The sequence below is a fragment of the Pleurodeles waltl genome, chromosome 4_2 (assembly GCF_031143425.1).
Source record: "Pleurodeles waltl isolate 20211129_DDA chromosome 4_2, aPleWal1.hap1.20221129, whole genome shotgun sequence".
Classification (NCBI taxonomy): Eukaryota; Metazoa; Chordata; class Amphibia; order Caudata; family Salamandridae; genus Pleurodeles; species Pleurodeles waltl.
Window position 1 is genome coordinate 418,428,604 of NC_090443.1, and position 13,985 is coordinate 418,442,588.

The 13,985-nt window shown below is 46.1% G+C and overlaps 1 protein-coding gene across 6 annotated transcripts in view; it reads right to left on the bottom strand.

Annotated features, from left to right (window-relative positions):
• Positions 1-13,985, bottom strand: part of LOC138292835 (dedicator of cytokinesis protein 7-like) — a 512,184-nt gene that overhangs the window by 36,640 nt on the left and 461,559 nt on the right. For 4 of the 6 annotated variants that reach the window (XM_069231647.1, XM_069231646.1, XM_069231644.1 and 1 more), the window contains 4 exons: positions 9,389-9,514; positions 7,713-7,802; positions 3,183-3,419; positions 748-891 (listed from right to left, as the gene is read on the bottom strand). In XM_069231647.1, coding sequence (XP_069087748.1) covers positions 748-891; positions 3,183-3,419; positions 7,713-7,802; positions 9,389-9,514 — 597 coding nt within the window. Of the gene's footprint in view, positions 1-747; positions 892-3,182; positions 3,420-7,712; positions 7,803-9,388; positions 9,524-13,985 lie in introns of all 6 variants that reach the window. The other 2 variants (XM_069231649.1, XM_069231645.1) reach the window with 1 other exon arrangement.

Genomic DNA, 13,985 nt, shown 5'->3' on the forward strand with positions numbered 1-13,985 from the left:
GGACATGAGAAGTGTACTCCTTTGGAGGACTGTGGCTTGAAGGACTAAAGTCAGAAGGTAAAATCTTTGACCAGGATGAACCTGGCCGACTCAAACTCCATCGCAGGCAGTGTTAGCCTGCACCAGGGTCCCAGTCTACCATGACCACTGACTATATCTGGCACTTTGTTTTTGCTTCGTGGTGCTATTCCTACTTAGAATTTAAAAAATGCATATCTCCAGCTCCCCTTATTGGATTTTTTCCATTTTGTTTATTTAATTTTACTTTATCTTTCGAATTTGCTTCAGCATTTTTATTGTGTTACATTTCAAATGTATTACTGTTTTGGCAGTGCGTAAGTACTTTACACATTACCCTAAGTTAAGCCTGTCTGATCTGTGCCATAGCTAACAGGGGACTGAGCTCATTTTAATTTAGTGACTTTAAAGGTTACCCCTGACTAGAGTTGTGATCACACCTTAAGATGGCTAGACATCCACCCCAATTAATAATACAATTCCTTACAACACCCAAAATAGAGTTTATTATATTCTAACCTATTTTCCAGACTACACAACTAAATGGCAGAATAATGCACAGCATGTGAATAAATAATAAGTTTGCAATACAACACAATGGGATATATGAAAATGCTTACAAGCTACTTTTATGGGATCAGGAGGTGACTATCTGGATAATGGTGGTGTTAAACGAACTCTGGGTAGACCAACTCTCATTCTACCTGCTGGATACTTCAGTGACAGTACCTGGTTCACGGTGGTGCCCACAGAGCCCTGCAGCACCATCTGCAGCATCTTGGCATCGGCAGGGTCCTGATGCGTCGCAAATGCCAGTTCTTGTGTTTTTTTCTGCATGTCTTCAATAGCTACTTCAATTGGGATCAGAATGATCTGCAAAAGAGGAAGAGATGAGGCTTCTAGGAGCAGAAGGAAGTCTGGGGGCAGAGAATATGATTCCGGAGCAGAAGGAAACCTTGAAGAAAAAAGAAGGATTCTGGGAACAAAACAACCCCTGAAGGATAGCAGATGAATCTTGGAGAAATACCGCTGGGCTTTGCGGGAAGATTTTCTCATGCGGAAGAGATTAGGATTCTGGGATCACCAAGAAACCATGAGAGGAGAAGTGAGGATTACAAGAGCACAAAGGTCCTGGGAGGGAAACAGGATGATTCTGGCAGCACGATGGCACATAGTCCCAAGATGAGGGAGGAAAATGACAGGCAGCGTTTACGCTCCTAGAATCACCAAAGGAGAGCAGGCTGAGTCCTCCTCCAAGGACACCAGCTAGATCATGGTCTTGAAGGAGTGGGGAGCCTACCCCCACTCCCCATCAAGGTTGCTCTTTTGGTTCCCTGCAAGCCTGTCTTCTCCCCATACCCATGGTTCCATATGTAGCGTGTCAATTCTGTTTTCGTGTAGGGATCTGAGGATTCCGCTCTGGCCCCTCTTTCATTCCTATGTATGGCACTCTCCCATGGGGTCCTGCCTCTGGGCCCTGCAACTATTCCTTGCGGAATACTTTGATCTGGGTCTTGATGTGAAAAGAGGGGTAGTATAGTGGATTCCCCGGACCTTTTGCCAGTCTAGCATATGCCCCTACTTCGCAAGGGCCCTCACCCTGTGCCTATGGCCTGCACCCCCTCTGGTATGGTATCTCCTTCTTAGATTTGTTTCGCAGGCCCAAAAGTGGCTTGGGGAAGGGGCTTGTGTTCACCCTTCTTTATTACAGTTTAACCTCAGAGGATGGGGTACCCAGGGCCTCGTAGAACGCCCCCCCCCACTTGCCTACAAAGGGCTATGGGGGCAAAGTACCCCTACCCTGCCTCTTTATAGCTTTTTTAAATAATATTTTTAGGACAGGGGACTAAGTCCCAAGTTCCTGTAATGCCTGTTGCAACATTTCAGGTTGAGCCAAACCAATCAGAGCACTTGCTGCAATTGGATCCTCAGTCCCGTGGGTACGAGGTGGCACAAGGGAAAAAAGCCTTGAGGGCAGTCAGAACACTCAGCTTTTTTTAAAACTGAGCTTGCAGAACTCTTGCAAGACTCCCTAGAACCCAACAGTCCAGATATACAAATATTTTTAAGCTTAATTTCTCAAAAACTATTGAACAGTTCGACAACAAACCACAAAAAAAGCACACTTTCCAGACCAAGAGCTAGCTTCCTGCCAAATTTGGTCTAATTCCATTCCGCAGTTTTTATGGTAGTGATAGTCTATGGAAAATGCATGGGGACTGTACATTTTGGAATACCCTTTTTTCTTAGTCCCTGCTTGACGCATCAACCCAAAACTTTCCATGAAGAACTATGCAAAAAAAGAGCACTTTTCTGGAAAGTTTAATGAAGATTTGTCAAATGGCGCCAAAGTTTGCAAACTAAAAAAGCCATTTCCTATGGAAACCCAGGCCTAGCTAGAACTACCCAGCAGCGATACGTGGTAAAGGTATGTGTGATAACCCCTGCGTGGTAAAGGCTGTTTCCCCTCGCCCCTTGCTTGTGGCCTCTGTCCCCTCTAGTATGGCACCTTCTCCTTGTACACAATGATCTAGACTTGATGCAGGAGGTTAAAGCCCTTCTTTCATTCACACCCATGTGTGCAACTTCCCACCCTGGGTTCTCCCGGCTGGTACCACCTGCTAGTGCACTAAGCTGAACCGGGTTCCTTCTATAAATGATTCCACTGGGCCCTTCTGTACCCTCCTCTCCGGATGCTGGGACCTTACACTTTGGTCCCGCACCTTACATTTAGCACTATAGAGCAGATTTAATGTTGAAGCTGTGGAGCCTCCGGACCTCTCTCACCAGTGCTTTAAATGGAAATATGGAAGTGCAGGTACTCACAATTAAGAGTAACTGTTTGCTTCTGGGAAGTGCCGGTACTTTACCCATTGAATGTACTGCATCAGCGCTGAGAAGTGCAGTTATTCTCCCTTTCAAATTAAAGAAGCCCTCAGTGCCAGACAGTACCTGCTTATTAAATGCACTGTCTCTCACTTCTATAAATGCTCCTTCTACTCTATAGCCTTGAGCTCGTGCTTGTGGACCCTGCATCACCTCCCCACGCGTGTAGAGCATGGTGTTGGTGTAGGGAGTTGGGAGATTCCTAAGGACCCATGGTTCAACACACCCAAGCCCATCCCTTCTCCCCTGGGGACTGGGTTCTAACTCCAGGCCCGTACCTCCTCCTTGTGCACCACGTTGATCCGAGTCTTGATGTAGGGGAAGGCGTGCGAGGTGGTCAGGATGGTCTTGCGCTTGTACTGCTCATGCAGGTCGCCGTGGGCACGCCCATCTAGGGTGAAGGGCGTGCAGAACATGAAGTTCCGCAGGTTGTAGTTCTTGTCAAAGTATGTGATGCGGTCCTTCAACTCGTACGTGTCGAAGTAGGGCTCCACGTAGGTGATCTGGATATAAGCCTGGGGACAGAGAATGAAAGTGTTGAGATAGTTGGGATGACGAGTTGGGGTGGAGAGAGAATTAGAAAGAGACTATAGGAGCGGAAGAGAAGATGATTAAAAAATAAAAGGGAATGGGGAAGAAGCTGGGACGGGTAAGAATGGCGAAATGGGGGAAATTGGGGGAGCGGTGGGGGCAAATGTGTGCAGGGAGAAAAGATTACAAATGGAAGACAGAACAGGAACGTAAAATGGGCAAGAAGTTGGAGGTAGGAGGCAGAGAAAGAGGGGAAGGGCCGAGGATTACAGTTGGAAGGAGTGAGAATAGAAAAGGAAAGAATGACATGTGAGTGAGGAAGAGAGGGGCAGGAGAAAGGGCGAGAATTAGATGTGGGTGAGAAAAGTGGGGCAAGAGAAAGGGCGAGTTTAGAGTCAGAAAAGAAGAGACTAATGAGAAAGAAAGGAAAGGGGAGAAGAGAAGAGGAAAGTGGTAAAATGAGGGACTATAGAAGGGAGACAGAAAAGGGGGATATGGTGCAGAGGATGAAAAGAGAAACGTTATGAAAGAATAGGAGCAGTGTTTCAAATAGAAATATAACGGTGCAGGTAATCACTACCCAGAGTACCTGCTTGCACCTGAGAAGTGCCAGTACTCTCCCCTTCGAACTACAGAAGTGCAGGTACTCAGTACTGGACAATACCTGACCATTTAAAGCACTGACTAGGAGCAAAGGGTAGAGTGAGAATGCAAAGGCGAGAACGAGCGAAGGAAGCAGAGAAGAAGAAAAGCATAGAAAGGGAGAGGAAACGACAAAATGAGCTGATGAGATAAAGTGAGCAAATGGAGAAAACGAAAGGCTCAGAAGAGGGTTAGAGAAGGCAAAGAGAAAGGAGAGGAGAGTAGAGGGAGAAGAAGGGAGTAAAGATGGGTAAATCAAAGGTAAGAAGGCATAAAAAAGGTTATGAGCTAAGGATGGAATGAAACGAGGAGATAAGTGAAGGTGAGTGGAGATGGGTGAAAGAAGGAGGGAGACAGGAGAGAAAGGGCAAGGAAAAGGATTAGAAGAGAAAAGTATGAGCGTGTGCCAGAGGCTTGGAGAGAAGTACAGAAGGAAGGACAAAGAAGCAGGCTAACAAAATGAACACAGCTGAGTCTAGAAATAACGACGAGGGTTGTGCAGGTCCCAATTTACACCCTTCAATAAACTTTCCCGATTTTCCTTTGGCGAGTTTTTCTCTTCGTAGCAAGATATTTTTCTCGTTAATGGAACCAAGCCAAGCCAGTGCGATTCACGCTATTTTATTAAGTATGTGTCACAATTCCGTGCCGAAAAAGAACGCAGAGATACATAAGTGTACGTTCTGCATTGTAGTTTTGCAGGGAAAAGGACCACAAAGTATACCTTTTCCATCTGTATTTTTGTAAAGTTAAAGGCCTTAACGACATAAATTGTGACCAAATAACCGATTTTCATGCTGATGGCCCAAGGAAAAAACGCTGTAAAATATACCGTTTTCACACTCTTTCGGGAGTATTAAAAAAAACTTTGCAATTACACCACCAGTAAAAATAACACTTAGAGCCTGACGTGTAAGAAAAAGCCCGGCTGAACACAATTTTTGTATTGCTACGTGCCAAGTTGCTCTTCGTGCGGTTGACGTGACGTGCAAAGCCCGCGTGCCGCTAAGGGACAGGTTGAAAACATCCTGCTCATAAATATTAATGATGTAGCATTCAGCTTGTGGCTCTTTGCGTGCTGTTGCGGACGATGGGTTGAGGCCTGCATGAGACAGCAGAACATCTACTATTTAATATTTATATTTTCTTTGCAGCCCCTGACCTAATGAAAACCAAGCAGTCATAAGCTTACTAGCACACCTCTGCCAGTGCCCCCCTCTTGTGATAACTGACGGTACGATACGTTCCAGTGGTATAGTAAATGTGACGTGGGCCGTAATGTAAGTGAGGAAATGGCTCAGTTCCCTGGTTGAGTAGTAAGAAAAAAAGCCGTTTGTGCTGTAGTGTGTCCCATATCACGTACCCGCGCCCTGGTGCCACTGGACCTGAAGCACTACTGTTAGCTGCACCCCTGGTGCGCGCGCTCTTTGTACTGTAGTGTGGCAATCCTTATAAGACCCGGCACTGGGAACCAGAAGGCTGATTAGAAAACTCCACCCACCGCTCTGTTTATAACTACGTGTCCTTATAAACCATAAACCATTGGAAGTGGGGAGATCGTGAAACATTCTTGAAGTAGGGCGGACCCCTCCCACCGGGAATATCCACGTCTCCATATACAGTAACAGGCGCTCGCCCGGGCGGGAAGCTGGCGCCGAGCACAACGTGCGGCCTCCCTCTGACAAACAGTGCAGGCCCGGGACAAAGGCGGGGCCCTTCGAACACCTTTTGGCGCCTCTTTGTGACACAGCACCCTATGCTAACACTTTTGCTGACCACTGGCTTCCCTTAGCAGGCTGAGCAGGCATCCAGGATTTGCCGTGGCAATCGTGTTTTTTTACCATCTGACCCGGTAAAATTCTGAAACTTTAATCCATTCCTGTTTGCAGAGCGTAACTAAATATAGAGGTAGGCACGTTTTCATTTGTGCCAGTGCAAAAAACGTTTCCGGTCACTAGCAAAAAGCAATCTTGTTAACGCAGATGTAAAAGTTGCATGTAGTGTCCTTTACTGCCTCATCTTCTCTGTTTACTATTTTGGTGACTGCTCAACTAATGCATACCTTGCCCCTCGGCCAATGTAGAGTTGTAGTCCTACCTCTATGTTGAATATTCTAGTCCTTGGCTCTTGAAATCGGGTCGCCCTACCTTTTAAGAGAGTTAGTGAAATCAAAAGCCTCTGACCTCTTCACCTCACCAGGGAACTAAGGGGAAGTAGAATGAATCCCAAACATTTTAGGTCATCTTCCCTGGTCTCGTCAGCACCAATAAATTCTCTAAAAAGCTTACTACTCTGGGCCTATGTGTAAAAAGCTAGAGTAAGCCAAAGCCTTTGGCCTAAGATGATTTATCCTGGCTCAGCTTCCATTTCTTTGGATACAATTATTGCGATCAAGAGCAGACCCAGGCCATGGATGTGCTCAGGCCTCCACCACCCCCATGCCTAAAGGTGATTTCTAGGCCATCCACCCCATCTTTAAGCCTTGCTATCTAATTATTGACTAGGCCCGGGCCTGGAACATGGTAAGGTTGAAGGAGTCACCAGAGCCCAATGGTGGTCTCCGAGTACCCACCTTTAATCATTGTTGGGCAAAGTTGGAGGAAGCCTAAACTTTGGCGGTGGAAAGGCCACCATCCTTGGGCAAAGTTGGAGGAGGCCTACACTTTGGCAGTGGAAAGGCCACCATCCTCATTGGACACCGACCCCAGTTATTTCCTGCCAGTAGCCTAAAATGTAGGAAGTTGTAATACACCATAGCTTTGACCCTGGCAAGTCCACCAGCCTCATTGGGCACTATGCTGATCCTCAAGTCTCACACTTTTAGTCACCATTGTGAAAAGTTAGAATAGAGCCAAGCTTTGAACACAGCAAGGCAACCAGCCTCAACACGCACTACACTGAATCTGTGTGCCTTGCCATTAGTCCTCAGCGTGAAAAGCTGGAAAAAAAACCAGCTTCGAACGTGGCAAAGTCATTGGTCACCATGCTGATCTCAAGTACTTTTTTTTTTGCCGCACTGCAAAAAAGTGGGAATAGGCTCAGGCTTTGGCAAGGCCATAAGCATCAACAGGAACCATGCTGGATCCAAGAGTCTCTTGCTATTAGCCCTCACAGTGAAAAGCTGGAATAGACTCTGGCACTGAAACCGGCCCTGCTACACCATAGTGGTCTCTGAGTCCCCACAGCACCTTTACTCCTTTGCAGGGAGTAGTCATGTGTGACTGTTTCTGAACACGTTAACACGTTTAATAAAGGTGTGCATAAATAAACAATGTGAACAGGCTACAAGCCATACCAGAGAGTGGTACAAAGCCAGTCACCTTCACCCTGTCTGACAAAATACATTTTCAGGGTATTTCTTTTAAAACCAACTAGATAGAGGCACCATGCACAAACATGCAAATACTGCCTTGTTAGACAACTAGGCATTACAAAAAAATGTATTCCACCAAGACTGGCAAGCACACACAACCTCCTACCGCCCCGTTACATGCACATGCAGAAAGATTCAGGCACAGAAAAATAAGGCACATACATAAGGCGAACAAACCTAGGACACAAGGCAGTCACCCAAACATAGATTATCATATATACACACAGGACACAGAACTTATTACATAAACACCACAAGTTACCTTGTTGGCATTCAACTTGCTTTTGTCCACTGGGTTAGAATCCTTTATAGTCTCCACCATGTCATCGCCAAACCTCTCGGCGTAGAACTCCTGCCAACGCAATGGGTATAAAATTAATAACTAAAGCACTTTGAACTTGATACAAGAACCTGCTACTTCTGTTAAGGGCACCCTGGCAGCCAGCATGCAGTAGTCATAGACTATCAAACCCTCATCACAAGGTCAGTGCTAGGGGAGCCACCTGGAAAATCTGAAGGCAGACCTTCCAACTTCCAACATAGCGCCTTGGCTCTCATCACACAGTCAACCAATGAGGAGCCAATATCACACAGTGTGCACACAATTAGCTGGAAACGTCTGCAGAGAGCAGGCTTCCAGCTAATTGGCTGGATATAGTCTGCTCAGCAGATGTCCATTAGGGGGTGTGAAACCTTCCCAGGACATCAGCAGCAGCGTCCAAGTCTAAGTATAGACTGGGTGGTGGGGGAGGGGGGCATTGTTGGAGGTGCATTTAGAAGTGCCTCGGGCTGTGCCTGGCACTTAGCCCCTTCCCCTTCACACGCTTAATAATGTTCACAAGTTGGCAGGTCTGTAAAGGAATTGAAAAAATACTTTTGGGGTTTTTATGCAGTATATGGTTACTGTATATTTAAAAACTAACCACCACAAGTCTGAAATTCTCATCCAATGCACAATGGGAGAGGATGTGGATGGAGAGAATATAAAAAGGTTGTGTCTGGAAGAGACGCTGCCAGGCACTATTAAGTGAGTCTGTCCTTAGAGGAGTGCCTATGTTCTATTCTCAGTGACCAATAAAGACAACATTCATGGTCCTTTTGTCCTACCATCCACAGGCTAACAGGTGGCAAAAAGACTAAAAAAACACAACAAAAGAGTGGTTTTGTCTGGATCGACAAACTAAAACATCCTCCAAAAGAAGCAGCCATGTCCATGGAGATAAGTTCAAAACAAGAAAAAGCCTGAGCTGGTGGCTGTTCAGCACTGACATCCCACCAACATCAACGTTTTATGTGGAATCCAGGTTTGTGACTTGACTGGCCTAAGGCACTGTTGGACAGCACCACAAGCTAGGATGAAATAAAGTATATCCTTTTCAAAGTATGCATGATTAGAAGCAGAGATGGCCAGGTGTGAAATTATGGGAAAAATATGGAGCTCAACTGCTTACTTTCGGACAGGAATTAAAGGGTCAGGACAGAAAGCACACACCAGAAATGACTTGTCATAGGAAGGTCAACCTCGAACTACACATCAGTGCAAATTCTGTCCCTTTCAGTATCGGGGAGTCATTTTTTGCCAGAAAACTACCTGTGGTGCTTTGGGAAAGGGTAATACTAGACCACCTGTATCACATTTCAACAAAATTATCAAAGTACCCCAAAATTATACCTCTAAAGTCCTTAGGCCTTCTGTCTGCTAAACCAAACGTCGGGTGAATATATAGACTACAATTCAACTGCACCCCGTCCTTCCTTGACGCTCCAGTGCACACGTTTTTATACAGAGCATTTTCTACTGAATAGTTACTGAAAGGGTCTGAGATTGTAAGATTCTCTATTCTGAGAGAGAGAGAGAGAGAGAGAGAGGGTGGGGCTTGTGGATGAGAACCAGCACAATATTGTCACAGCCTCCAATCCTGAACCCCAAGGCCTTACCTCCAGCCGGTGTGAAATTTCAGCAAGCTTGGTGATGGACGGCTCCTTGTACACAAACTGCTGTTCGTCAAGATCCCCAAACTTGCTGCCATAAAATCCGACACGAAAGTAGGTTCCAAACATCCGCTGAAAGCCCTGCAAGGGGTAAGAAAGATGTCAGGCACCGTAAAACAGGGTGCTTCACCCAGAGAACCCAGCACCTAACTCCTATGGTCAGCAAGTAGTTCTTGGGACTCACTGACATCACTTTTAGCCAACTGTTAAAATGGCGCTCAATGCTTGTCAGAAACAAATTGACAGGATGGGTCAAAGTGCATGGCCTTTTGTTTACCCAATCATGATCCACGGATTCTAAAGCACTAAGCCACATCACTGTAACTTTAGTTAATTACACACCTGACAAGCAGGGTCTGGTCAGGCCCGGGCATCAAACTAAAAGTGGCCCCATTAGTGTAGCTGATAGCTAAAAAAGTTGCCCGTATTTGCAAATCAGGCCAGTTTTGAACTTGTAAAGACACAGTGAATAGCTGTTTTTCGAAGGTATGGAAGACTGTATGAATTTGTGTTGCTGCAGGCAATGCTTATAGTAATATCAGGGAAATTAACAGTACCAGCCAGCCCACCAGGCCAAAAAAGAGGCCCACAAAAAAATGACCCACACACTGATCTGTTAGACCAGCCCATTGGGCACTGTATAACTGCACTATAGGGCAGCCTTCCCCTGCTGACTAGCCACACTCTATTCCGGCTTGTAGCAAATTTGCCTTTTCTGCATGGTCTCCTTAGAGTTTTTACCTTTTCAGGACTCTTTTTTGCTGGTTTTGAACTCTGACCATTTTACTCCTGGCAAGCAAGAGTAACATGTTTGGGATCCTCCTACAGACATGCTTGAGTTGGATTACTCCTTTGTGACATGTTAAACTTGCCTATAAAGCCCTAGTATATGGTACAGAAAGTATACCAAGTGCCTGGAAGTTAAATGCCACGTGTGGACTACAGCACCTATAGCACCATCCATAGTGTTAGCATGCAAAATGTGGCTTCGGGCCTACCGTGTGTGGCAGGTTTGCAGCAGCCCAAAACCTACAGTCACACCTGTCAAAATAACCCTTTTAGACAGGTGGAAAACCGTGCTTGTAACTATTAATAGGTCACCCTAAAGCACATTTTGTTGCCCACAAGGTAGAGTACTTGACATATACATTTTGCATATGTTCCACTTTTAAGCTGACATGTTCCTCCATTGACTAGACCCAAAGAGCTATTTTAACTGGCAAGGCTGTACCTGAATCCTAGAAAATGTCAAAGTACAGATTATAAACTTTAGCTTGTAACTTTTGACAGAAAATTGCTAACAATATCATCCAAAGAAGTTTGAATCATTAGTGAAGCTAGACTTCTAATGAATATTTAGAAAAAGTAACTTTTAGAATGTTACATTTTCCCTGATAAAAACTCCTGGAGGCTAGTTTGCTTTAGTCTTCTAGCAGCTGTCCAGTCACTAATTGACCTTTAATGTGGTGTGAAACCTACTTCTAGAGTAGAACAATGGCTTGTGACAAAATGTGGGGTGTTCAACCCCTATCAGATCACGAAACAAAGTTGAGGTGTGCTCAGAAATGTCATTAACCTGAGGACAGAGATGAAGCCTGCATTCATAGTTTAATGTAAGGGAGACCTGAAGAAGGAAAAGCCTTTGTCCCCAAGGCTACCATATTGACCAGGCTGGCACCAAACCCATGCGAGGGAACCTGCCCCCAGAACTAGTGTGGAATGAACACAGAGGAGGGGACTGCTCATTTCCATGGCCACACTTCTGTGTGGACCCAAGGGTTTTGCAAAAGTGAAGAAGCGTTCCCCTATCTTGGATTTTAGGAGTGAGGGATTGTTCACAATAAGACAAACAGGGTGTGCTACACCAGTGGCAAGAGTTGCCCCAAGAACTTTTCTTCCATTGGCTAGGGAGTGTCTAGGAGTCACCTCCACTAACTACCTAGTGCCAGCCATAAAAGTGTCACCAAAAGAAACCCACCTCAAAACATAGTCTGGGCTTGCAGAAGATCAGAAGAGGATTGGACCTGCTGCCTGTGACCTGAGAGGAGCCCTGAAGGGCTGGGCCCACTCCCTATTGTACCCATGACAAAGAAAGGGACTCCTAGGATCAGTTGCCTTACCTCCTGTGTGGCTACAGGGACCACACAATCTGCAAGAGCCCTTTTTCCTGAAGTGACCATTACCAACTAGCCCTGGACTAGACCTTGTGTGTTGCCCGTGCTGGAGTGAGTCCTGGCCCCTAAGTTTCATCCATAAGATCCGGGCAGCCTTAGAAGTGTCCCAGAGGAGCTGCAGCAGAATTTCTGAAAAGCTGGGGCTTAAGCAAATGTTTGGATTCAAAAACCTCCAGGACTATCAGGGAGGCCTTGCAGCAAATCTGTCCGATTTCGATGCAACTTCATCTGATACAGCTTTGGGCTTGCCTTGCTGGAGTAGTTTGACATCCTTTAAAAACGAAGCCAGTAGGTAAAAACTTTGACCAGGATGAACCTCATTGGAGTTTCTGACCAGAGTTCTTTATCAGTCGGCTTGAAACTGCGTCTAGGGCTTGGTCATAAGCTTCCACTGATTATCATTACTGCTTAGTTATTTTTGGCACTATTTTGACAAACATTTAAGAATTCATGTTCCCGGTTTGCCTTATTTGATTTTTTGTCATTTTGCTCTATTTTTCTAATTTGGTTTGGGATTTTTATTGTTTAGTGTTTTGATGTTTTTACTGTTTTGGTATTGCATAAATACTTTATACATTGCCCTATGTTAAGCCTGTCTGCTGTATGCCAAAGGTACCAGGGGCAGGGCTTAGGTTAATTGGGTGACTTTCGGGTTCACCCTGACAAGTTAGTGCTATTATTTCCTAAAGTTAGATGACTGCTCACCTCAAATAATAAACATTGGTTCAGCAGTGTAGGAAAGTGAACTGGTTCCTCCAGGATCTCACTCACTGAGTTTCTTATTTACCGCTGCACTAGTGTACCCTGAGCCCTCTGCCAATGCCATACTGAGAATGGTCAGAAGGCGTCAATAATGAATACATCAGTGTCTGTTCACTCTCTGCAGGACCACAGCCAATGTCATACTGATATGGATCAGTCAAAGGGCGTTTTGGATGCACCACTGCCTCCTCCACACTCACTAGTCTTTGGATGTCACTGCTGCCCCAGGGCATGCTCCATCCCAGGACTTCATTCAGTTGCGTACTGTGGTTGGGTACTGGGTATCACTTCTGCTTCACTGGTTTCTTCTGCCTCCAGTTACCAGACTGTATCTGACCACTGGGAGTTACTTCTGCACCCGTGTCTGTTCCGTCCAGAACCTCATCTTTGCCAATAACACACAAAGTAAATAGTCTCTGGGTGTCACTACTGCCCAGGGGTCTGCTACCTCCTGGTGCAATACTGTATCTGGCCACTGGGTATCACTTCCATAGCTGTGTCTGTAGGACCTCATCTTTGCCAATAACGCAAACAGTGAAAGGTCTGTGGGTGTCACTGCGGCCCCCGGTTGTTCCTTGTTAGAAGTGCAGGGAGTTGGCCGTAGGGCCTCGGTTCTCTAATGGAGCAGGAACTGCTGGCAGTCGCTGCACTATGTGCCCCCCTTATGTTTGTGCCGCTGAATAACTCCGGGCTTCACCAATTAAAATGAGGTATTCCCCAGGCTCAAAAAGCCCCCCACCAAAGACTTGGCCTCTCCTGAACGCCGGCAGTCGCTCGCTCCTGTGGTTTTTAATACGAAGCGGCGCTGGGAAATCCTGTCCTGGAATGCAAGCTTTGGGGTTGTCCAATGGGATGTGTAGAAAAAAAACATACGTCTGTGTAATGACTTGGGGCGTCGGGGGTCTGTGCAAACACTCGAGTACACGGGGTTTCTGTAGACATCCGGGAAAAGGTGGGTTGTACAGACACTGAAGGACAAGGGGTCGCACAGGTACTCAAGACCAAAGGGTGTATGAATGTACAGGCATTCAGGGACAACATCGTATTATAGGCATTCGGGCACACAGGGGTATGTGGAGTCACTTTGGAGTCGAGCCCATCTGTGCAGGCTCTTCAGAAGAAGGGGTCTGTAAATCATTCAAAGGGTAGGGTGTAGAATGAGTCCAAGTAAGATCGTGAGATAACTGTAAACCTAACAGAGCCGCAGATGTATTAACGAAGAAGAGAAATTGTAGGCATCCAGGGAAATTACAGTATGAACAGGTGCTTGTGGACACAGAGTTGGCGGGGAACTCACTCCAAAACAAGGAATACCCACTAACAATCTCTGGCAACACCTCAGACACCCTCAACACCTTGCCTGAGTTACACGTTCTGCAAGGTTCCGGAATCCTCATTCGCCTGAGATGCACGGTACCGCTTCCCTGCAGAGTACCTCACTCCCTTGGTGTCCCAGAGGCCCGGCTCCTTCTGAGGTGCAGGTTTACATTCTTCCTCTGAGATGCAAGAACCTTCACTCACTTTGAGCGGTGACGAGCTTCACAGAATCTCACTCTCTCTGAGGGGTGGAGACGTCACTCCCTTTGGATACGGAGGCTCTCGCTACT